This window comes from Dermacentor variabilis, chromosome 9 (assembly GCF_050947875.1).
Source record: "Dermacentor variabilis isolate Ectoservices chromosome 9, ASM5094787v1, whole genome shotgun sequence".
NCBI lineage: Eukaryota > Metazoa > Arthropoda > Arachnida > Ixodida > Ixodidae > Dermacentor > Dermacentor variabilis.
Window position 1 is genome coordinate 39,327,719 of NC_134576.1, and position 25,948 is coordinate 39,353,666.

General features: G+C 46.8%; 1 protein-coding gene across 1 annotated transcript; it reads left to right on the top strand.

The window, feature by feature from the left end:
* Positions 1 to 1,580: 1,580 nt before the first annotated feature.
* LOC142592628 (uncharacterized) lies at positions 1,581 to 25,948 on the top strand. The gene is made up of 5 exons (XM_075704169.1): positions 1,581 to 1,701; positions 3,787 to 4,132; positions 7,016 to 7,269; positions 7,750 to 8,254; positions 24,939 to 25,948. Exons 1-5 carry the CDS (start codon positions 1,647 to 1,649, stop codon positions 25,177 to 25,179), a joined length of 1,401 nt encoding a protein of 466 aa, XP_075560284.1. The 5' UTR covers positions 1,581 to 1,646; the 3' UTR covers positions 25,180 to 25,948.

The following is a 25,948-nucleotide window of genomic DNA, read 5'->3' on the forward strand; positions in this document are numbered from 1 at the left end:
TTAAATTATTTTATCAAAATTCTTAACAATATTTTCATTGCAAGTCTAAATCACAGTTCTATCATCCCATGCTCCCCTATTCAAATCTAGTTTCTCTATACTTCTTACCTTACGGAAAACCGCCTGCGCGTACCCATAGTGGGTACGCGCCACTTTCTGGGACACAAGGCAAGGAGTGCGCCATTCCTGTTGTATTCGTTCCTTCTTCTTCGTCTTTAGCGCTTTTTCATGAAAACTGTCAAGATGAACCAAGTCGCCCAGATGAAGGTATTGTTTCAACTCTTGTTTCTCCCTAATTTCTTAACATCGTATTTAGATGATGGGTTATTAACGGACTGCATCTTTCTAGACTCTGCTAGGGCACATCGTTTACTCATACTTAAAATAAGTTCCCTGAATATTCAGCCTAATGTTTTACAATGGATTGAATGTTTCTTGACTAACAGCTCCCAGTTTGTGCCAGCCAACGACTCGTTATCATCACCATGTTGCGCAGGATCTGGTGTTCCCCACGCTTCCGTTTTTGGCTCTTCCCTCTTTTAAGTTGATATGAAGTCTTTTCCACATCATTTCCCTCTTAACCAGACACTGAAAGAGTAATTTGTTTTCTGCAATGCCATCATGCATATCATAATTTGTTGATCATCCGCGTCATGTTGTCATCCATTGCTACAAAAAGAATGTGTTTTTTTAATTCTTCCGTACCTAAGATTAGTGCAGAGTGGAACCTTCGTCCGCCCCTTACTGACTGCACTGAAGACACGCAGTCCTTCAAGACAGCAATCATTCAGCGTGTCATCGAAGAAGGACCTACCTAATGATTATTGCTTTTGACTCGTACTTTTTTAGTATGCATTACCTTTTGGTTTTTTGACCCACACTCTTTGTAACGCCTCTGTAGGCGCTGAGGGTATTGTAAAAATAAATAAATAAAAAGATAAATTCTACAGCATATTGATACCTGTTACGTGGATACCAATGTTGTGGAACTTTGTGCGATTGTTCGATAGGGAAGAAGCGAAATGTATGCGAGTGCACGAGGTTCTTCAACGTCATAAGGACAACATTTCGAAAAATTCGAGCAATACAAGTTATTCCCATGCTGTTTGAATAGGCTCAGTAGTGGAGCACGCAGGCACTATAGTGCCACCTCCCCCTCTAATACTGTTAGTATGGAACTTCTGGCTTGGAGGAACCCAAGACATTTACTATCCGCGAACGATGTCTTGAACCATACTTCCCTCCTGGTCCCATTGCGCCCAAAACGTTGTGCGACGATTCCGAAACTATGCTTGCACTTCGGTCGGGTTGGCGCTTTCTTTATCCGTGCCCGTCCTCGAGTCCTCTTTTTTCACTTCCTCGTTCGGGCGTTTCTCAAAAGGCGTTTGCCGACAGTTTAAAAACTGTGACAAAACGGCCTCGTCTGCGCAGGCTGCCAGCGTGTAAATTAATCCGGCCCGGCCCGGCCCGGCTTCGCTGCTGCGAGGAGTCAAGAATGAAGATACGTTATCATGGCAGGGCCTCTCAGGCATAAAAACTCGCTGCCGGCGTGGAGGGCTTTCACACTGCGTTTCCTTGGCAGGACCGGAGCGCAGCGGTCTCCTCCAGTGTGAGTGTATGACTGATTTAGTACAAGCCTGCGCAACATGTCTTCCTCGGTGTCCTTTCTCTTGGTATTATTGCTACCAGTGTCCATGAGTGGTAAGTTCAGTTACTAGCACTTGCGTTTTTCCTTTTACTGTTTCTACTTTAACTATCGGCACTTTATTGTCCGAACTGACAGCTGCACGACGGCTTGTTGATTTATTCAGGAATGTGAATTATGTCAAAAGTTATATCAGGTTACGTGCGCTTCGCTGGTACGTCTTTTCCTTTTCCTCTATCCATTCCTCTCATTTACTATATCTCGTGACGTAAGTAATGGCATCGCAACTGAACCCTAGTCTAGTTGAGCTCCTTATTTTCTCTGCATTGAATCCCTTCATTTGCCCAATTTTTAATTTGCCCTTCTATTTGTGAATCTGGGTTTTGAAGAGACAAAAATGTGTGTTGAAACAAGCACTAGAACGACCAGTACATAAATCTGCAGCTGTGGCAAACTTAACGAGATTCTGAAGACACAAGTGCGAATTCCTTTCGGCTAACTGCAGAAACAACGCAGTCAGGTAGTTGGTTCCATTCCGTTGCTGCTCGCGCAAAAAAATGAATGTTTAAGCAGTTTTTATGAGATATAGATTCAGTTGAATGTATACTATGTTTATTCTGTTGCATCCTAGATTTCGTTTTCTTTGCATAACGATTTTTGTTAACCAAGGCCGTGTTGTCCGTAACATTGTAAAAAGGTTTAGCCTCTACTACTTTCATTGAAGTTGTAGTAACAATAGGATGGCGTTTTAATACAGGAGCGAAACAGAACCTACTTTCCTATAACGAGAATGAATGAAGTGCAGTGATCTAGGCTGCACACTTTCTAATTGGAGTTCTGGTGTATTTGTATGCAGATCCCAAAGCTTTGCATGCATATTCCAGTATCAGACGCACTAAGATCTTGGAGGCGATTAACAGAGTTTCGGCAGAAGCAAGTTCGAAAGTGCCGCGGATGAATCCTATGCTTTTATTAACTTTGCTAACAATATTGTCAACGTGTCGATTCTATTTTAACACTGAAGGTATGGTAACGTTGATTTTGTTAAGGGATTGCCCAGCAATGTATAATTGAAGTCTAGGGGCCAGTGCATGTGACTTATGGTCACGCGCATACAGTTTTTATTGTGCCCATTCAGTGCCCCTAATTCCACCTCACAGATCTCAGACCCCTTTACACTCATACTGACAAATTGCCGGTCGCTAGTTAGAATCATTCAAGAACGTTAACGTTTCATAGTGTTGTATTTAATTTATTTATTAGTACGCTGGGACTCACTTAAACAAGCGCTGCCTTGAAGTTCAAATATATCATGCCAATTTGCACTTTCCCATCAAGCAGTTAGGCAACATAATGAATTGTCTCTACTAGATGCGCCACTGTCGTACAGGGTCTCCTGAAACCCACGCTGATATTCGTTGAAAAAAAAACATACCTTCAGAAGGAGCGAAACTCCTGATGCGCTTAGCAACTACGTGCTATAATACTTTGCTCGACGTGGACTTTAAGGTGATCAACCGGTAAATGAACAAAATAGGTTGATTACCAGACGAAATTTTTTTTAAAAGATTTTGGGCGTAATCTCAGCGCCGGTATACCTCAGTGTGACGTCGCAAATTTCAAAGTATTTTTCTGCTGTTTGTAATGGTAAATGGTAAACGTTCTCAATACTTGCTCAGTTCAGTGGCTGGCTCCTTTGCAATACCATGTCGTCCATCTAGCATAAGAATGGTAACTGGGTGCAAGCACGCACCCTCAGAATTGACAACGTCGCGGCGAGCTGGTGCGCAAACTTCAAGCTGGCCTTGCCCCTGTATTTCGCTTTGGCGCGTTTTCTACCTCACCAAGCTCCCTTTCCCAGTAAGACCGGCTTTTTTTTTTTGGGGGGGGGGGGGGGGGGTATTGCAGGAGAGTCACTTACTCTTCAACGTCGACTAATATATCTCTTTAGTTCCCGTTTAAAAGTTTATAAGGCTGGCGTTTCAGAATTAACTTATGCTGGTAGTCGGCGCGTATATTGTTCTCTGCCTTTTTTTCCCGCTTATTTCTTTCGCGACGCTTTAGTTGGAAATTTTCTAGGTTATTTTCGCATCGTGCCTCGAAAGACAAATTGCTCGATGCTTTTCTTTTTTCCTTTTCAGAGACCTGCTATCGACGCGAGTCCGTTTTCGACAGAGGCCTGAGAAAGCTGCTCGGCTCAGATCGATTTTCCGAAATAGATTTGCCGGACTTTATGCAGAACGTGGATGAATTTTTGAACGTGAGAGCGGGCTTCTCGGATGGCGTGCTGCGCGGCCTCGGCAGCACACGGAGGAGCGGCGAAGCCGTGCTCCGCGTTCACGACTCCGGCAGCCGACTGACTTTCCATGTAGTGGGAGGGCCCCTGGAGGTTTACTATGCCGCAGGACTCCGGGCTGGTTTCCTGCGAGCAACCGTAGACCTACGCGCACGCATACCACATTTCCAGGCTTCATTTACCGTCCAAGAGTAAGTGACCGTGGTATCGTGACCACCGTATGTTGGCTTGGCGCATAGCACGTAGAGTCAACATCATCACCATCATCAACCGCAGCAGCAGAGCAGCACCAGGGGGCTATTTGAAGTTCACTGCACAGAGCCTTTCCTGCGTCAGCTATCTCTGTCAGTCATCCCCGTAGATTGCAATAACCGTACACACAGGTGAATCTCCTACAGTTATCAACGGCGCTCCCGTTCCCGCGGCTCCCCGTTCTGTTAGTGTAACTAACCTTCAAAAACATCCCGAGTTAGACAACTCACTGTACGCATTGATGACTGAAAAAAGAAACAACACGAATAACGTGTGCAAACCGGGCAATAGAAAGACAGAAACTATTTCTTAGCGACATTTTGTCCAATTCGTCACCCAAACGGGCAGGAGAAGTGGGATAGAGGAAATTTATTGAAGGTACACAGAACGAATACATGTTGTTTCAGCGAACACTCTCAAAAAATTTTTAAAAATTGCCTGTTGCAGATAGCACAATCATAGCCCGTGAGGTGATCCACTCGATAAAGCGGATATTACTTGCACAAAAATTTGAAATGCATAATCAACCGATTAATAAACATTCACTAATAATGTTTTAAACTAATTACCTGATGACACATTGCTATCTACAAATTCAAGCGGGTGAGGCTGCAAGGCGTATTCACTCGAAAACAATCGTGTGGATGACACCTTTTACGAGATATGCGCCGTCAAACTTGCGGCAGAAACGCACTGTTGTTCTACTTACTTTCTTAACAAACCATCATCTTATGCATTGAACCACAAAAGTAACTGGAACGCCATTGCACTCCTCCAAAAAGTACGAGAATTAACATATCGATAGTAGTGTCATCCTGAGGATTCCTTCCGTGTGGATCCGCCTTGCAACCTGCCCGGTTAGGATTTGTAAAGTGCAATACGGTTGAGACTCGATTTAACGAAGTGATCATCACGCTCGAATTATTTCGTTAAATCTGGAAGCTCGGAAAATAGAGTAAGATATTTTTCGATCCTTAAAAATCTGAAATTGTAGCGTAGCGACACCCAAAAGATACGCGGCATTATATTTGCCGCTAACCCACGCTTGCGCGTGTAAAAAAATCCGCGAGAGCGGCCCAACCACCGCCGGCCCTAGCGCCATCTGGTACGCAAGAACGCCACCAACTGCTGAGTCCGTTGTTCACTGCATGGGCGCAGCGTGCAGCCTCGTCAAAATAAAGCTAGGGCCGTGACTAGGGTGCCTAGATGTTCTGACGCGACAGCGTCAGAACGCAAGCTCGAAGAAAAACGCGTGTGCGTGAAAACTGGAAAGAAATCAGAGCTTTTCTTGCTCATTTATTCCTAGAAAGGTTTCGTTAAGTCGGCTTTAACGAGAGCTAGTTTGGTTAATTCTGGTTGATGAAAACATTGAATCTGCTGGGTACCGGCTGGGGAACGGAAATTTCTTCATCAGATCGGGAACTCCGTAAAATCGGGTTTCGTTAGATCCAGTTACTACCGTATGTGCCACAAGGTAATTAGTTGAAAAATTAATTTGTGAATTTTTGTTAACTAGTCGATTATCCCTTTGAATCTTTTGTTGAAGTAATGTCCGACTCTTCGAGTAGACCAGTTCATGAACTAGAATTGTCCTATCCGTAACAGGCAATCCTTCTTTCTATAAATTTCAAATTGTTCGCTGAATTACCCGTTGTACAGAAAGGGAAGCATCATACCGCCGTCGTCGTGTGCCCCCCCCCCTCCATATTCAGTCGGGTTAATCAACTCAGGCACATTTTACCAGGCTATAGATGACTACGAGCCTCATTTTGTGGCCCGTAGGTGTTGAGTCAGTCGATTAAACCCCTCCTCCTTTCTGCAGAAATGCTCCGCGGAACAGTTCACCCACTGTCGCTTAGATACCTGCCGATGAGCTCGTACGACGACGGTAATAAATTATGAAGTCAGTGTCGGTATATGCCATGATATTTTACGAATACGTGCCCCCTCACCCATGTGACCTTTACTCCTAGTCGCGTTTAACATGACATAGTGAAAGCGAACTTAATCTAAAAAAAAAAAAAAGGTATCGCAATTTTTTAGAGTGGCTTCAGACATCACAATAGAGTTTATCCGTGCTTCTGAGGAATATGCCTTTCATATAAAATCAAACAAACAAGGCAATTGGACGAATATTTATGTCAGCACTTCGTTAATTAACCCGCTCAGCGTATTGATGTAATCTAACCATCCGAGGCAGCTTATTGAACGGGGCCTTCTGCTGAAAGGAAGAATGTACAGTTAGGCACGGGTTCGAATCATGTCCTGCGATGGAGCACAAATTTGTTGAAGCCGAAACGTTAAATTCCCGTTACACTTAGGTTTGTACGTAAAATTTCAAACTGTGGCACAGCAATAATAATCGAGGAGCCTGCGCCTTGACGTCGCGCATTCGCGGGATACAGGTAGAACTTCATGCATTGTGAACCAACCTCATTTTTGCAGTCTCTCAGGCAAAGGATCATTGGTTGCTTTCGCCGTAGAGTTTGGTTTAGGCCACACTTGTAAGTTCTCAAACGCATTTCCGGTGACTGTACGCGCTCCAGTTGGCAAAAGGATCCTTTTTTCCCTTTTAGGGCTGACTGTATGCGTGCATATGCAATTCCAAGCAACATATGTACCGCGCAAGGTTTCCGTTATCGGAGAGAAGAAAAATTTGAAACTGCCGGATATAAATTTTCATAACATATCACTAAACAAAGCTGTTCACAGGCCACTGTCGATTTCTCCTAGATAATTACTTCTGCAAGCAAGCATCGAGAGGGTCAGTATCTGTGCGAGTGAAGCAGCACCTGCCTTTCTTTTTATTTTGATAATTGAAGGTCATCGCCGAACGAACTTCGTGTTGAGGTGCACGGAGTGAGGATGTCTAGGATTCGTCTGTTATTGGACGAGGAAGAGGACGTCAGTTTGGACGGCGCCCTCTACGACATCGTATTCGACCAATTGAGGCCTTTCATTCAGAAGAAGGTCGGCGAAGCCCTGGTCCAGGAGCTCCGAAAATTGGCAGCGGACACACTCGGGGCAGTAGAGCTATACGCCGTGGCTAGCACGGAGCGCACCGCTCGTGCAGAAGGTGAGTAAAGCTGGTGGCACACGTACCAGGCCGAAACGGTATGCACGCGTTAAGAGCAAGTGGGGAATGGGACAGGAATGGTTATGCAATTGGGGTTCCGTTCTTTCGCTGAAAGCTGAAGCACAGGAAATCATGTGCGCCGACCTTTTTTTCATACAGTGGGTTCAAACGGAAAGTGTCGGTGGTCTAGATAAATAACGACGCGAAAAAGAGGGCATATGGTCAATTCAGTTCATTCCTTGTACCATTCTGAAATTTCACCGCACAGGAGCACCTTATATTTAGCGTGTAATGAGCAGAAAACATTGAAGGCGAAATCATAAAAGAAGTGCAGTAGTTTTAGTCAAAAGATAGTGACGTTCAGAAGAAATCTTCCGCTAAGGTAATGTTTTTTATCTTCTATATGTAAATAATTAAATAAATAAATAAGTTAATCAATTGGCAATTAAATGATCTTCTTCCGGCACCTTCGTTTTGCAGACTCGCCAATTACCCGTGAGTGGAAAGAGGGATTGAATGCTGCCTCGAGGTATTTGGCCCTCACACAGGGCAGACGTTCTAATCGACGTGAGAACAACGCATATTCAGGATCAAGCAGACACATAGGCAGGCTCACGGAACAGCGGCTGGAGCCTGATAGGGCTCGCAGGCGGCGCCCGCTGGGTGTCTTCGACGGCTGCCTGAAAACGCTTGTGGTGTCGACGGGATTCGAACCCGCACCTCTTCCCGACGATCTCGAACCGTTTGCCTTCTCCGTAGGCCAGGTGCAGGTGACGGCGGGTAGCGTGACCGGCCTCTCGAACGTCTCCGTCAACGGCCACAGCTGGACGTCGGTTGGCGAGTGCGGTCTCCGGGCTCGGTTCGACCTGGCTTTCAAAGATGTCCGAGTGCGCGCGGCAGCATCGGTCGGCGCCTTCTTTGTGAGCACGAGCGCAACCTTCGACCTGCGGATCCCGGCATTGGAGGCCGTCCTAGAGATCCAAGAGTGAGTGAGTTTGAGCGGTGCATTCCCTAGCGAAAAACTCCTATGCACAAACTGATAGGCCATTCGGCTCTTTGTACTAATACAGGCTATTAGGTCTATCGGTGTATTGATCTAATGGGTCTGTTAGTGTATTTATCTAGTAGACATATTAGTGCATTAGTCTAATAGGTATATTAGCCTATTAGTCCAACAAGGTCTATTAGTGCATTGTCTGATTACTCTATTGGTGTATCGGTGTGAAAGCCAATTTGCATTCCGCACATTAATCATCAGACCAATACACCAGTAGACCTATATGCACTCTAACCTATATATGCACTTTTACCTCGGGAAAGTGTTGGGCTTTTTGCGTTGGAATGCCAGAACTTTTCCCGTACCTACTAAAGAATTACTGTACAAAACCAACGCTAGACCACCTTTTGAATATGCCTGCACAGTCTGGGACCCTCCAGCAAAGCAAGACAATATTAAATTGTAAAGGATTCAAAATTTGGCTGCTCGGTTTGTGTCAGGCAATTACCGCAGTACTATTGGGGAAGAAAGTATAAAAGAAACACTCAATTGGGAGCATTTAGATAATCGTCAACCTAAGTTGCAATTGAAATTCTTTCATGCTGTTTACCATGGTCGCGTCGGGATTGAAAATACAAAATATCTGCTTGCACCCTACTATGTCTCAGACCGTGTTGATCATATGTTCAAGGTACGCGAAATCACATGCAAGACTGATTTACTTCGGTTGTCTTTCTTTCCTAGAACAATCTGCGAATGGAACCAATTACCGTCAAACATTGACTCTCTTATGTCTAATGATGTTTTCTTTTCTATGTTAGCATAACCACGTTTAAGTTTGTGCCAATGACATATATATTTTGTGACTGATTGTGATTAGTGGTTATTTTTATTAGTTGTGTGACTGACACTGTGTGTATTTCTTTATCTTTTTTGTGTATACCCTCCCCCACTGTAATGCCTGTTAAGGCGCTGTGGGTAATAAAGCAAATAAATAAATAACGAAGTTGAATGAGCAGCTGAAATTATTTCTGTATATCCGTAACTTCGCTAGATCAGTTATTACCGTCTATAACAATATATATCCTATGGGGTGCAAAATTGTAAACATGGAAATAAGAAGACGGTTTTGAAGTCCGCGGAACCGCTACGTGGTCACGCAAGCGATTAAATTTCAATCGAAAAACCAAAGAATCTTCTGCGTGAGCAACGCATGACTTAGCATCCGACGCGACTGCTTTTCGCTAGGTCGCTGCTGTTTGAATGTGATGGTCTTTTTCACCCGCTTTCCACTTGCCTCTTCGCGGTCGAATAGCACGTGGTCCAAAACACAGCACTCCATTGTGTGATCGAGGAGGCAAGCGAACTTCGCCACGCCATGCTTGACTTCACCGGCTCGTGACCTACGAGATTGAGCCGGTGTCAGTGAAGAGACGTTCACTAGAGGGATCGCCCGACGTTTGTGCACAGGCGCGAGTAAGAGCGTGCGCGCGAGAGAAAATCTAGGGGCTTTTGCTTCTGGAATATATGATTCTGCCTAGGCACTACGAAGCAGGTTTGTTAGCGAGTGTTGTATGCGGTTGTCCCTACGCGTGTCGGCATTGCGGAGTGGGGACGAGTTGGTTTACGCTGGGACGCTGGCTCCCGGCGTGGTGAAATAGGCGAAGCAGCGGGCACTGACGCACCATTTGGCGACCGCTGTGTCGGACAGACTGTCTTGCACTAGCGGCGCGCGTGCTAAGTCAGTCGTGCCGGACCATAGCTTCCCTTCGCGTTACGGTGATGTACCTTGGAAATACCATCACAGATGTTTCCGTGGGAGCAGTAGGGACCGTAGTAGAGGCCGGGCCGCATACATTCAAAATCTAGAAGTCAGAGCGTCTTAGCAACCGCGTTTGAACGCAAGTGGCTGAAAGGCCGCCCGTGACGCTCGACGCCCCTGCAACCGCTATGAGAATACGTCGCGCTATCCTAACGCCTCTAACACTGACGCTAACCTAACCTAACGTTAACGTAAGCCAACATGGCCGAGACAAAAAGTCTATAATCCTCACGGCGTAACCGCTGTGAGAATACGCCGCGCCACCCTAACGCCTCTTACAATAACCTAACCTGACCAAAACTAACGTTAATCTAACCTAACGTGGCCGAAACGCAAAGACAAAATTGTGCACGCCGTAACCGCTGTGAGAATACGCCGCGCCACCCTACTGCCTTTTACGTTAACGTAACCTAACCGAAAGTCCCATAAACCTAACCTAAACCTACGCTAACCTAACCTAACGTCAGCGAGACGTAAAGCCAATAATCCTCAGAGAGTGATATCACGCAGTGGCGTTCAACTGCGTTTGCTAAGGCGCTGTGCATTTATTTCACTCCAAGGGGACCACTCAAAAATGCTTCGGAAATGTGGCGGACATCAGCATACGAAAAGCCTGCCAAGAGCGAAGATACTGCACCGGGAAAGCAGGCCGGATCTCTACTACGGCCCGTACTGCTCCCCCGGAAACATCAGTTATGTTTTTTTTTAATGTACACCGCCGTAAGGGGCAAGAAATGTCTGATCCGGCATGACTGACTCAGCACTAGCGCCACAGGTGCATGAAAATCTGTCCTACATACCTTCAGACAGAACGATCACCAAATGGGGCGTCCGTGCCCACTGCCTCACCACAGCGGGCAGCCAGCGTCGGAGCGTAAACAAACCCGACTCCACTCCGCAATGGCGGCACGCCTAGGGACAAAGGCATACAACGCGCGCTAAGAAAACTAGCATGTTTACATTTCTCCAGCTCTCTCGCATTCAATTTTGCAAACTTCGAGCAGGTTCGGGTTGTCTTGGGATCCCAGCCCACGTAACTTCCTATGAGGACCGGAACTAGCTGGCTGCCAGCGGGCTGTCAGAACTCCGAAAATCGAAGAATAGTGTCTAAGCCTTATATTCATGGAGTAAAAGCTCCCAGATTCTCTCTCTCGCGCGCGCTCTTACTCGCGCCTAAGCACACACGGCTGGCGATCCCCCAAAAGAACGTCTCGTGGGCGTCACAGTCCGAGATTGCGCTCGGAGGTCTCGGAGGCCAAGTCCAGCAGCGGCTGCATGCGCGGTGCGCAGTAGGGAAAGAGAGAATTAACAGCACTAATTTTTCGCACCGCTGCGTGTAGACCCCCGAGATTGCGCTGGTGAGAACTTGGAGGTCACGCCCCGCTGCGACTGCCTGTGCGGCGCGCAGAAGTAAGTGCTCTCATCTATCGACCGACAAACTCCTGGCCCTGGGGCTACACAACAGTCTCGAGGAGCTCCAAGAAGCGCAGATAATCGCACAAATGCAAAGACTAAAGCTATCGGCAACGGGCAGAAGACTCCTGAGCAGATACGGTGGTGAAGCTACCATAAAGGAGACACAAAGCATGGAGACGATACCGGACGAATACAGAAACACCATCAAAGTAGCACCGATACCCAGCAATATGGACCCGAATCTACACATGGCACAAAGACAAGCAAGAGCAGAGTATGTACAAAGAACACTGGCAACTAGACACGACACAGTGTACGTAGACGCCGCTACCTACACTCAGGACAGAAACCACAAGAAAAGCAAAGTCGCAACGGTGATCAACTCGGACCTAAAAGAAATCACCAGCGCATCAATTCGGAACTGTATGGTAGTTGAGGCCGAAGGGCAGCCGTGGCTCTAGCGGCAGCGGAGGGCTACCGATCCAACAGGTCCTTAACCATACTCACAGACTCACAAGCAGCATGTCACAACTACCTAAACGGCAGAATCCGCCACAGCGCGCTCCGCATCCTCCGCTCAAGTGGCAAAACCGTCAACAACCAGGCCAAACACACGATAGTTTGGGTGCTGGGACATACCGACATTACGGGGAATCAGGAGGCCGATAGGATAGCTCGAGGGCACGCAACAAGCCGAGCATCCAACAATGCCGACCCCGCTGAGGAACCCGAGCCGGTGGCCCAAAGCTATTCAGAGACAGAGGCATCAGACGAAAATACCCGCTCCCTCACAAACAACTAAATAGAGAAGATGCCGTAGCATGGCGACAGCTACAAACGGGAACATTCCCGTGCCTAAACATGTTAAGCAAGATCTACCCCACGCAGTACGAGAGCAAGTGCCCATGGTGTGGAGACAAACCAACCCTATACCATACCACATGGGCTTGCCAGAAAACAGAAGGGCTAGCCATAATAAAAAACACGAGTCCGGAACAGTGGGAGAGGGTGCTATCCAGCGACATCCTGAAAGTCCAACAAGGACTAGTAAGGCGTGCACGCAGGGCAGCTACCCTCAGCGGAGCCCTGGACTAGGGGAACCGACCCTGCAGAGAAGATGGAAGACTCTATCTGAAGCCGCAAAAATCACTGCAAAATAGAGCAAATAAACGTTTTTCATCATCATCATCATTCCGCACCAACGCGTGCAGCCACGCAGCGTGGCGAAGCTCGCGCAGTCAGGCATGCCATAGAATAAAGAGCAACCTTAAAGAAGGGAAACTGTACCTTCCGCAGTGGTTCGAAAATAAGCAGCGGCAGCGCATGGAACTTACCTAGGTGGACGCCAGATGGCGATGCTAAAACAGAAGGCGGAAATGCACATTGTTTTTAAGAGCATCATCCAATATGGCCGCTTTTCGCCGGTCGTGTACGCTTGTATCCGCTCGTACGCGCCGTACTCGCCCCGCCGGCTATGCGGCATGCCTCGATGCCTCGGATGCCGCGTAGCCGGTGCGTTCTAATTGCCAGGAGACCAAAGAGCCTCTACTGACGACCATACAAACAAGCCACAAGTGAGTGAACTGAACGTGCGACTTTGTTGGCAGAAGACAAGCAGTGTAGATTCTCGTGCAATAGCAGAAATAAAATTTGTATGTCGCGATACGCTGGAATCTTTCACGCGAGCTCGTAAATGGCTCACCGTCGTCGTCGCACATGGCGGTCTACTACGAGCGACAACCAGCGGCGCAAGCAGATTGGACAGTGTCCCGCCTGTTTGCAGCGGCAGTCACCGTTAAAGATGAGCAACTTGCATTGCGAAGCAATCGGGTGAACCAGGCATCTGCTGCCGCAGCCAACACAGCGACATGGACTACCCGGCATTTTAGCCTTAACTCCTTTCCAACCTGCACGTTACTTTTCTTTTGGGTGTCGCTATTGTGTGGCTCGCACTTGGTGTCCCATTGGCTCAATATGGAGAAGTCGCTCTCGTGGGCATCACCTTCACCAGCCGCTTTTGCGGGCCTTTGCACCCAACTGCACACACGTCGGACCATGCAAGCACATATGCCTGTCTCTGTTCGTGCTTAATCGCGGCCGAGAAAGGCAACAGGCGCTATAGGATGCAGCAGGAAAGGCTTAATGGGGAGCACGAATAACGGTGTGTAAATTGGGAGTCTATGTCGCTGTGCAGATTGCAGGAGCAAATGCTTACTTCGAGAGACCGCTTTCCAATGCAACTGATCAGGCCGCCACATCCGATAAGCATAACACGGCTACCGTAATCAAGTGAGATAACAGCAAATATAAACGGCAATCATTCACCACATAGTGTTCAGACAATACATTATACATTGGCTACGAACCATATGGCAACAGTGAGCAGTCACATACACGGGTCTCTTAGGATACATTCAGCCGCCTACTTACAGACATAATGCTTGCCTTCGTCGCATGTGGTGGTCTGGTCATCATCATCATCATCAGCCTGGTTACGCCTACTGTAGGGCAAAGGCTTCTCCCATACTTCTCCAACAAACCCGGTCATGTACTAATCGTGGCCATGCCATGCCTGCAAACTTCTTAATCTCATCCGCCCACCTAACTTTCTGCCGCCCCCTGCTACGCTTCCCTTCCCTTGGGATCCAGTCCGTAACCCTTAATGACCATCGGTTATCTTCCCTCCTCCTTACATGTCCTGTCCATGCCCATTTCTTTTTCTTGATTTCAACTAAGATGTCTTTAACTCGCGTTTGTTCCCTCACCCAATCTGCTCTTTTCTTATCCCTTAACGTTACACCTATCATTCTTCTTTCCATAGCTCGTTGCGCCGTCCTCAATTTGAGTAGAACCCTTTTCGTAAGCCTCCAGGTTTCTGCCCCGTAGGTGAGTACTGGTAAGACACAGCTGTTATATACTTTTCTCTTGAGGGATAATGGCAACCTGCTGTTCATGATCTGAGAATGCCTGCCAAACGCACCCCAGCCCATTCTTATTCTTCTGATTATTTCCGTCTCATGATCCCGATCCGCCGTCACTACCTGCCCTCAGTAGATGTATTCCCTTACGACTTCCAGTGCCTCGCTGCCTATTGTAAATTGCTGTTCTCTTCCGAGACTGTTTAGCATTACTTTAGTTTTCTGCAGATTAATTTTTAGACCCACTCTTCTGCTTTGCCTCTCCAGGTCAGTGAGCATGCATTGCAATTGGTCCCCTGAGTTACTAAGCAAGGCAATATCATCAGCGAATCGCAAGTTACTAAGGTATTCTCCATTAACTTTTATCCCCAATTCTTCCCAATCCAGGTCTCTGAATACCTCCTGTAAACACGCTGTGAATAGCATTGGAGATATCGTATCTCCCTGCCTGACGCCTTTCTTTATTGGGATTTTGTTGCTTGCTTTATGGAGGACTAGGGTGGCTGTGGAGCCGCTATAGATATCTTTCAGTATTTTTACATACGGCTTGTCTACACCCTGATTCCTTAATGCCTCTATGACTGCTGAGGTGTCGACAGAATCAAACGCTTTCTCGTAATCAATGAAAGCTATATATAAGGGTTGGTTATATTCCGCACATATCTCTATCACCTGATTGATAGTGTGAATACGATCTATTGTTGAGTAGCCTTTACGGAATCCTGCCTGGTCCTTTGCTTGACAGAAGTCTAAGGTGTTCCTGATTCTATTTGCGATTACCTTAGCAAATAGTTTGTAGGCAACGGACAGTAAGCTGATCGGTCTATAATTTTTGAAGTCCTTGGCGTCCCCTTTCTTATGGATTAGGATTATGTTAGCGTTCTTCCAAGATTCCGGTACGCTCGAGGTCATGAGGCATTGCGTATACAGGGTGGCCAGTTTCTCTAGAAGAATCTGTCCACCATCCTTCAACAAATCTGCTGTTACCTGATCCTCCCCAGCTGCCTTCTCCCTTTGCATATCTCCCAAGGATTTCTTTACTTCTTCCGGCGTTACCTTTGGGATTTCGAATTCCTCTGGACCAATTTCTCTTCCATTATCGTCGAAGGTGCCACTGGTACTGTATAAATCTCTATATAAATCCTCAGCCACTTGAACTATCTCATCCATATTAGTAATGATATTGCCGGCTTTGTCTCTTAACGCATACATCTGATTCTTGCGAATTCCTAGTTTCTTCTTCACTGTTTTTAGGCTTCCTCCGTTCCTGAGAGCATGTTGAATTCTATCCATATTATACTTCCTTATGTCAGCTGTCTTACGCTTGTTGATTAACTTCGACAGTTCTGCCAGTTCTATTCTAGCTGTAGGGTTAGATGCTTTCATACATTGGCGTTTCTTGATCAGATCTTTCGTCTCCTGCGATAGTTTGCTGGTATCCTGCCTAACGGAGTTACCATTGACTTCCGTTGCACACTCCTTAATGATGCCTACAAGATTGTCGTTCATTGCTTCAACACTAAGGTCCTCTTCCAGAGTTAAAGCCGGAAGAGGACCTTAGTAACGAGCGAAAACCAGCAGTAGAAACAGATTGGACAGAGCGTCGCACCTGTTTGCAGCGACAGTTGCCATTAAAGATGAGCAACTTGCATTGCGAAGCAATCGAGTGATGCAGGCATCTGCTGCTGCAGCCTCCACAGCGACATGGACTACCGGGCATGTTTGCATTGACTCCTTTCCAACCTGCTCATTTGTTTTCTTTCGGGGGCCGCTAATGTGTGGCTCACACTTGGTGGCCCACATTGTCTCAATATGGACAAGTCGCTTTCGTGGGCATCACCTTCATCAGCCACTTTTGCGGGCCTTTCCAGCCAACTTCATACACGTCGGACCATGTAAGCATGTGTGCTAGTCTCCGTTCGTGCTTAATCGCAGCTGGGAAAGGCCACAGGCACAATTTGTCCATGGCTGCAGCAGGAAAGGCTGAACGGGGAGCACTAATCACGGTGTGTGTAAATAGGGAGCCACTGTTGCTGTGTGGACTGGAGGAGCAAATGCTTACTTCGAGAGACTGCGTCCAAATGCAACTTACCTGGCCGCCATATTCGAAAAACATAACACGGCGACCGTAACCAAGTAAAATTAAACAGCAAACAATCAATGCATGAGGTTCAGAGAATACATTATACATCACCCGCCGTGGTTGCTCAGTGGCTATGGTGTTGGGCTGCTGAGCACGAGGTCGCGGGATCGAATCCCGGCCACGGCGGCCGCATTTCGATGGGGGCGAAATGCGAAAACACCCGTGTGGTTAGATTTAGGTGCACGTTAAAGAACCCCAGGAGGTCAAAATTTCCGGAGTCCTCCACTACGGCGTGCCTCATAATCAGAAAGTGGTTTTGGCACGTAAAACCCCAAATATTATTATTATTATTACATTATACATTGGCTAGGAACCATATCACTCTACACTCTTAAAACGGTCGCACCCTTTGGGGTGTATATTTGTCCCACGACAATAATCGTCATCTGCCTAGCTTGCGTTTCCTATCTTGAAAACTCGGCGCTCGCTACTTTCCTGTCGAGAATGCTGCGTCGCACTGATAACGCGCGTGACGTTCGTGACTGGGAAGTACCGGGCTCGCAGCGTTAAAGAAAGGAAACGCGGGCAAGACAGATGACGATTATTGTTGTGGGACAAGATAAGCCCCAAAGGGTGTAAATTTTTCTAAGAGTGTAAGAACAGTTTTCACCCTTAGCGGTGTATATTTTCCCCACAACGATAATCGTCATCTGCCTTGCTTGCGGTTCCTTTCTTGAATACTCGGCGCTCGCTACTTTCCTGTCGAGAATGCTGCGTCACACTGATAACGCGCATGCCGTTCGTGACTGGGAAGTACCGGGCTCGCAGCGTTAAAGAAAGGAAACGCGGGCAAGACAGATGACGATTATTGTTGTGGGAGTAATATACACCTCAAAGGGTACAACTGTTTTTGGAGTGTACACTCTTATATAAACTTACACCCTTTGGGGCTTATCTAGTCCTATATACACCCCAAAGGGTGCAACCGCTTTAAGAGTATGGAAACAGTGAGCATTCACATACACAGGTCTCTTAGGATGCATTCAGCCGCCTACTTACAGGCATAATGCTTGCCTTCGTCGCATGTGGTGGTCAGGTAACGAGCGACAACCAGCAGTACAAACAGATTGGACAGAGCGTCGCACCTGTTTGAACCGACAGTTGCCGTTCAAGATGAGCAACTTCCATTGCGAAGCAATCAGATGACGCAGGCATCTGCTGCCGCAACCAACACAGCGAAATGGACTATCCGGCATTTTAGCGTTAACTCCTGTCCAACCTGCACCCTTCATTTCTGTCGAAAGCCGCTAATGTGTGGCTCACATTTGGTGTCCCACTTTGTCTCAATATGGACAAGCCGCTTTTGTGGGCATCACATTCGGCAGCCATTTTTGCGGGCCTTTCCACCCATACGGCTATCAACTTCATACACTTCGAACCATGTAAGCACATATGCTGGTCTCCGTTCTGAGCAAATCATGGCCGAGGTAGGCCACAAGTACAATTTGCCAATGGCTGCAGCAGGAAAGAACGAACGGGAGCACCAGTTACGGTACATGTATACTGGGAGTCTATGTCACTGTGCGGACTGCAGGAGCAAATGCTTACCTCGAGAGACTGCTTACCAATGCAACTGACCAGGCCCCCACATCCGAGAAATGTAACACGGCGACCACAACCAAGTGGGGCAGCAAAACCAGATTCTGCAATCAATCATTCAGTGTAGCTTGCGCAAAGACCCAGGCTATCGAGGAAGAAGAGCAATCATCAATGAGACTAAGAATATGGAAAATGAGAAAGCTTGCATTCAAGAGAGAAGGCACTCTGCTCTGCAAGCATTAAAGGCCAAAAACATAAAGAAAAGTAAGATGGCGCATAGCAAACGGTGCGTAGGTTAATGCAAGACACATGTCGATGTTGCATCAGCTATTTAAGGAGAGTACTAGTGCATGACAACATACACTAAAAGGTACTGCTACAGATATGTTATGCTACTAGACAGTGACTGGTATTAGGTATCAGCGAAGAATCGGTTGACCTTTAGGTTGGATGAGGATGAATGATCTCTAACGAGAATGGGCAATGAAAAAGCTTGCATTTATAGAAGAAAAATTACACTTGGCACAAATGGAATTCACATGGCCAGGAAGTTGATTAAGGGCAAACTGACGAAACTCTTTTGGCCAGCGTGCTTGATCGTGCGTGCTTGATCAGAAGTTGCAGGTGCATCTGAAGACGAAGAATTTCTATAAAGTCTTTTTTGAGCTACCTGGATGACTCAGCCAACTTTACTTCGGTCCCCCTGCATCATCATGTATGACGTGATGGTCGAAACAAATAAACTTACTTACTTACTTACTTACTAACTTGTCCGTACTGGTGGAATGGTGGCTGAAGCTCTTTTCAGTCTTGACAGAGTGCTCTGCAGACTTGATATCTCATGCAAATTCTTCTGCATGCGCTTCTTTGTTCGTGGTGTAAAAGCCTTGCAAATTCGGCTAAAGCCCCTTTCTGTTGGTGTGGATAGAACTCCTGTGATGACCAAGATATGCTTGACATGGACTCTGTTGGGGCAGAACGGTGACACATGAGATACAGCACAGATTAGCCAAACTCATGTGTGTTTTCTTTTATGTTCGAGCCAATTATACTGAACCATAAACATGAACAAACATTCATTTCTGCTGCAAACAAATGACATGTATCTCAAGACTAGCAAGCCAATACAGCATATGTCAGGAATATTTATTTCTGAACCACATGTTGTTTACCTTGTAGTAGCAGCCAATGTCGACACAATGGCCTTCTTGTAGGAGGCAGCAGCTTCTGTTTAGTGTGTGGAGTGTGTTGATTTATAGTGGTGCCATCTTCATTACTCCATGTCTGGAACAGAAATTTTGACTGAATTAGAAATTGAAAAAGCACAATTTTGCAATATGAAATGCGAAAAGGAGTGACATATATATTTTAATGGTTTGCGACTACAGAACACATGCAAATGTACCCTGTCTGTTCTAGGGTGCTGAAACAGCCCGTTAAATAAATATTGCTATTGTCCATAAATTTATGTCTGCCTTACTATACAATGCATGTAAACAGCTTAAGTATTATTAAGATTACAAATGAGAGCATTTGTGCGTTCATTTATACACTGGAAGAGATCACACTGCTGGTTCCACAGGCAAATGCATGAAAGTCATGAAGCTATTAGAACTGATGCATTATTTTTCTGCACGAACGTGACGCACTGCTTCACTACTGCAGAAATAAGTGCCCTACGGTAAACCAAACTGAACAGCAAGAACATTTGGAACCAACAAATACGAAATATGAGTGAATTATCACGCTTGCAACTGTTTAACACATTAAATTCTGTACTTTCACATCATTTTACCAAAGGATTATTCGGTTTTGTGGACGAAAGAAGTTGCCGGCTGACTCGAAAAAAAGTTTTATATGTATATTGCTAAGGCTACCCAGTCACCTATGGCCACGGCTACAATAAGGTGAAAAATGAGACGCGCGTTCCGATATCGCTCTTTCTTTCCCGATTGTGTGTGTATAACGACAGCCTCGCAAGTAACGGTTTAGTTATGAAACAGCAACGGAGGATCTCGACTGCCATATGTTGTGCAGGATCTAGTTCGCGAACTTGTCTCCGCCTGTAAGTTAATGAGACGAATATCATATAACGATTCAAGCAGCGGTGTTAAACGACTCACCGTTACTACCATTGTCAGCCGCACCAGAATCCAGCTCCCGTTTCGATGCAGACGGGTTCCGAATGGCTCGCGACCGATACCCAACTTTCGGGCTTACATGTCCGCTTGCAAACACGTCAGTTCAACCCAGGATAAATAACGCGAGATATCAAAGCGCAATAAACAGTTTTAGCGGAAAAGAAGCAACCAGTCTGAGTGCGCGAACGAATGAATCCGTGCCGCCATGCACTCGAAAATACCGGTAAAAATTTTAAATCCAGGCCAGAGGTCACGTGAAAGATCGATGATGCTGAATGCTATTTGCGTTTATAGTGACAAAGAAACAATAAACTTACTTACAAAGAGTACAATATCTAATTAGCAATGATAATTTGCCCTCTATTTTATGTAATAAAAATGCTTCGGTAATTGTAAGAGAAAGTTTGTAAGATAAAATTGCGTTTATTACGACGCCTCTAGCGGAAAATGTTCAAACTAACGTAAGCACCCCGAAGTGATTTTACTATGCTGGTTTTCTTAGCAGCAGCGCGCGGTCGATTTTTTCGCCCTCTGTGGCCATTTGTTGAACTTGAGAGTGTGCGGGGCCTGGGCACGCGCAAGAGAGAGGTCAAGAACGGCACCGAGAGCGGCGCTGCTGCGCCGGCGTTGACAGCGCCGCATGCGAAGCAAAATTCTATTAGCGGGTGGTACCCCTCTCCCATCTCTCGTTCGCACCGCCTTGATTGCCTCCTGCCCTGCGCGTGTTTGGGCACGTTTCGTGCCGCGCGCGGTGTGTGCCTACGTGTGTGCGCGCGGACATTTCATTCGAAGGGCGATGTACAGTCTTTTTTCACATTTAGGGCAAAACTCTGAGCGCATTGCATCGCGATGCGGCAAGCGCTTGAGTCGGGCGGAGGCAGCAGCTCGCGCAGGTGCTCGAGGGGCGGGATCCTGAACGGCGTCATCTGCTACGGGGGCGCGCGATGGCCGCATTGTCGGGAAACCTTCTACTGACAATTGCAGGGCACCGATCTCATCGTTACTGCGTGAAATGAGCCGGTATTCATTACTAATCGTTGTGTGACGCCCACTGATACGCCTCGAAAGTAAGGTCATCGCTGCATGCCAGTCATAGACGACGTACGGATTCCATACATTCTTGACGGCCAGTTTCTGGAAGGCGACTATATATTCCAACGCGATAGGTCGCCGATCCACACTGCTCGTGTTGTGCAAGAACTGCTGGAAGCGCGCGCAGTCACTCTCTTGGAGTGGTCGCCTCAATCCCCCGGCGCCAACATCATTTAAAATGTCTGGGGCTCGTTGAAAGTATCGCTGCCGCACCATCCCCTCTATCAGTCGCCCGAGGATAGGCTTCGATCCACCATCGTCAGCGACTGAGACGTGCTGCGAATGAACACATCCCTGATCAAGTCATTCTACACTTCACTGACTTTCAGGATGAGCGCTGTCATCGCTACCGTTGGGGACATGACGAGATACTAACTGAAGTTCCGAGCGTGACGTTTCCAATACCCCACCGGCGGGCAGGGTCTGTCTGGTGTAGTTAATGATTGTCGAGAAAAATCACTTCCAGCTCAGTGTCTTAACCTAAAACATTCCTTTATTCGCATGCGTTTGTTTCATCGTGTTCGACCCCCATATATAGTTATCATTGTTGAGTGCTGTGTTTTCCTTGCGAGTCAAACAAAGACTGAGCACGTTGCGCGCACATCTTGGTGTGTCTTGTCGCTGCTTATTACAGTAGCACACATAGTGAAGAAATATACTTGCGCGCGCTCAGTACCCCACCCTTTCGAAAGAACAAACGAAGCATGCTGTAAAAAGAAGTTTGTAGAACTCCATTATCGCTAATGAAGGCTCAGAGTGTTGCGACGCACTACGTTTAGTAAAGAATATCATCTCAGTTCCCGCATTACCGATGAAATCGGTGCACTGCCCCTGACAGCACGTGATAGCACGCTTCCCGACAATGCGGCCAGTGCGCGCCGCCGTTGCAGACCACGCAGATCACGACTCCATCCCTCGAGCATCTGCACCTGCTCGAGCTGCTGCCGCCGCACGACTCCATTGCTTGCCGCATCGCGATGCAATGCGTTCCGAGTTTTCCCTTAAATGTGAAACGGACTGTACACGCTTGCATTTGCCTTTAAGAAGATCGGTACGCTTGACGATTATTTTTATGGCTGCAATGCGGCGAAAGGGCAGCGTCTGCTTAACCGTGTAAGTGACGCTGAGCAGGTAATTGGAAACGGCATCGTATGTGCTGCCGGAAGAATCGTCAACACATACGATGCGGCACATACATACGGCACATAAAGCTAAAGTCATTTTTGCAGTTTCTCACAATATGTTTGCTACAAATCCGTGTTGTCTCTGATAGCGACAACGGACTTCCATCGACACTGTGCGGAAATAAACAAAATATGTCGCTGCATAGCACAAGTACCACATGCGCGCACAACTTTAACTATTACGTCCCCTACAACATGGAATAGAGGCAGCAATGTAGACAGCTTGGCCATTATTTAACAGCGCTCAAAAGACGGAAGTTGAAAGTATTAGTAATCATTCCTGCTTCAGCAATGCCGGCGCGACCAAGACGCGGGCGTGTATCGTCCAGTAACTCGGTCGATCGGTGCAGTGGTAAAGCGGGAATGAACTCCGGTCATGTTCGATGCATGGTGCACATATTCAATTTCTCGGCACGCGTGAACTTCGGCCACTGCTAGAGCATACAACAGAGTGGTTCCCGTTCTTGGGCTGCGCACACACAAACGAAACACGAGAAAGAAGACAGAACAAGCGCTCGTCGAACAACATAAAGTTTTTATATGAATAAAAGGATTCTGTCATCATCATCAACCTGGTTACGCCCACTGCAAGGCAAAGGCCTCTCCCATACTGCTCCAACTACCCCGGTCATGCGATAATTGTGGCCATGTTATCCCTGCAAACTTCTTAATCTCATCCGCACACCTAACTTTCTGCCGCTCTCTGCTACGTTTCCGTTCCCTTGAAATCCATTCCGTAACTCTTAATGACCATCGGTTATCTTCCCTCCTCGTTACGTGTCCTGCCCATGCCCGATTGTGTACCGAGTAATTATTAAATTCATGTGGGTTACATATAAAAACCGTCGTACACTCAGGAGTGATCAATGAACGAGCTCGCTTCGTTTGCCAGTTGTTTACTTCACTCGGCGCACCGCAGTAATCCATGTCTGTCGTCTGCTTTTTTCGTACCATTTTCTTGTGAATCGGCAGAATTTCACTGGTGGCATCCACCCTTTCGTGTTTACATTGCTGTGGTGACAGTTAACAACACAATAATAATTTCCGGTCATCCGAAGAGGCGCCGTCGCAAACAAGAGACATTTCGCGCGCAGCGTGAACTGAACGCGGGCGCGACCGCTAAGGGAAGCGGCGGCGGAAACCCACACCCGTTGGAGAGGAAATCGTTCCGCCAGGGGAGAAACAAGCGCTGGCGCCTAGGATGAAACTTGGCGTGCGGTCGTCCCATGCGCCGGTGTGCAGCGACGCGCGGTGGTGATAAAGACCAGTGTTGCTCGACGACCCATTCGACGCGGGGGTTTTGAACTGCCGCGGCGAAGGAGCGTCCAAGCCCGCGGAAAGCGATATAAACGGCGCGCAACGGTCGGGTAGTTTTTGGTTTTGGAGACGAATCTAGTTGATTATACCCATTGGCAGGACAATTTCACTTCGTTAAGACGATGTTTTAGATGCGTAGATCTCTATCGCGATCTCAAGTGAAACTTTATTTACTTTGTTATATCTGTTATTTCGTGATATCCCGTTTCGTTATAAGGAGGTTCGAGGGTACAAGTAAGAAAGAATAAGAAAAGCCTCAGAGCTTCAACTCTGAGGCTTTTCTTTCGAGGAACCCATATGGGTTTTCTTTGTAGCAATTGCTACGAACGGGTGAATGTCTGATTTTCCCTTTATTAATTACTTCTCTCCACCTTGCGGGTTTCCGCAGAACTATTACGTCGGAAACCTCCTTTGTGTGACACTGAGAAGCAGTGAACATGTTAGTCTATGGGCGGCGCTGCCGCTCAGCTTCAGTCGAGGGGGAGCGCTGAGTGGAGAAGCGGTTTTGTAGTACAGGCGCCTTGCCTTGTTTTCACGTCTGCGCGACTTTGACGTCTCACGACTGCACGTCTTTCCACGCATGGGCGCAGGCGCGCGCTCTTTGCACTCAGCGACAGCGTCCTCGCGCACGTCTTTCCTGTCCCTTAACGCTCTAACAACGCAGCTCACGACAGCAGCGGAATCCCGAATCGCTTTCATTGGACGGGAAAATGTCGGTTCTAACATCGTGTGTCACGTCTGATCACATTTCTTCAAAGCGCCGTCAAGTGCTGTCACCGTTTCACCTTTCAGGCGCTGCATTTTGTCAGATGTCACTACTTTACGAACAGTTCTATACAAGGCTGCATTAACATAGTGTGGTTTGTGCTCTGTGCAAGCCAAAATTACCGAATCAATTGGGATGCTTGCAATTATCTCGGAAATGACAGCTGGTCCTACTACTATTCCTAATCAGAGATCACCGCATACCGTCCCGAAATTGGCTTTCCCAGTGACCTATAAGTAACATTCAGAATAAACTTAGCAAAATCGTGCCACTAGAAAACAAGGTTCGCGGCTTTCTATATGGAATGTCAAAAAATGTTCTACTCTTCTTGCAGAACGGAAAATTCACTTCGAGTTATCACCTACAACTTGACCTTTACCTCTAACGTCACGGTGACGACGTCAACTACGGGGGCTGTTGGCACAGTTTTCGACTTCTTCGGTGGACTGCCCGAGAAGACGCTAGAAGACGAAGATCTTCAGCTACTCAGCTCATCTTCGCTCAAATACGTTCAAAGAGTCGTCGACGCGGTTCGGAGTTTCATCGCCGATCCTCCGCCTGTACCAATGCCATAGAGTCAAGGGCGACCATCTGTGACTTTCCGTTGAATGTTCTCACCCCAAGGAAAATATTTACACGAATTCTGCGAGGTCGTACCATGAGCAGGCATGCGCAACATGTGAGAGTCGAAACCACTACCAGTCGAAACTTAATGTTGAACTAGTTGGTTCATTATGGCAGCAAACGACACCAGAGAACACAAAGGACAAGCAACGAGAACGAGACGCCTTCCGATCGTCTCGATCTATTTGCCTGTGTTTTGTGTTCTTTGGCGCAGTTTGCTGCCTTACGACGAAGAAACTGTAGATTCTTGTTAATAATGGTTTATTTCCTGTCGCGATTCACGCTTGTTTGATTGGTGGTTTTACATGAACGGTGCAAGCTAAAACTCCGAAAACTTGTATTTTTGCCTGGTTTCCTCTTTAATGTCTCTCGACAGTGAACATACCGAAATAAATAAAAAAAGAAGAAAAAATCGCGGCTTTCCTTTGACAAAAATACTAGTGTTTTGCGGGGGAAATATTGTATTTTCACCTCCACTTCTGGGCACCTGAAGTTTTTGCTTTTATTCATTACATATACTACGGAGCGGAGAACCTTTCTTCTTTTTTGTAAGCGCGTTTCACCGCAGTATATGCGAAGCGCCCGTGCTATACACTTCGAGCACCACGATCGATACTGAAAAATCTAGGATTAAGCGTGAACATGTCAACCCACCACATCATGTTACAGATTCATCTCTTTATTTAGACGAAGAAAATTGTTTTTACCATAACAAATAAA

Excerpts from the sequence above, each read along its gene's own strand:
- LOC142592628 (XM_075704169.1), top strand. The coding sequence starts at position 1,647 with ATGTCTTCCTCGGTGTCCTTTCTCTTGGTATTATTGCTACCAGTGTCC. Across the intron at positions 7,270-7,749 it reads GCGCACCGCTCGTGCAGAAG|ACTCGCCAATTACCCGTGAG; the intron begins GTGAGTAAAGCT and ends TTCGTTTTGCAG. Across the intron at positions 8,255-24,938 it reads GCCGTCCTAGAGATCCAAGA|AACGGAAAATTCACTTCGAG; the intron begins GTGAGTGAGTTT and ends CTCTTCTTGCAG.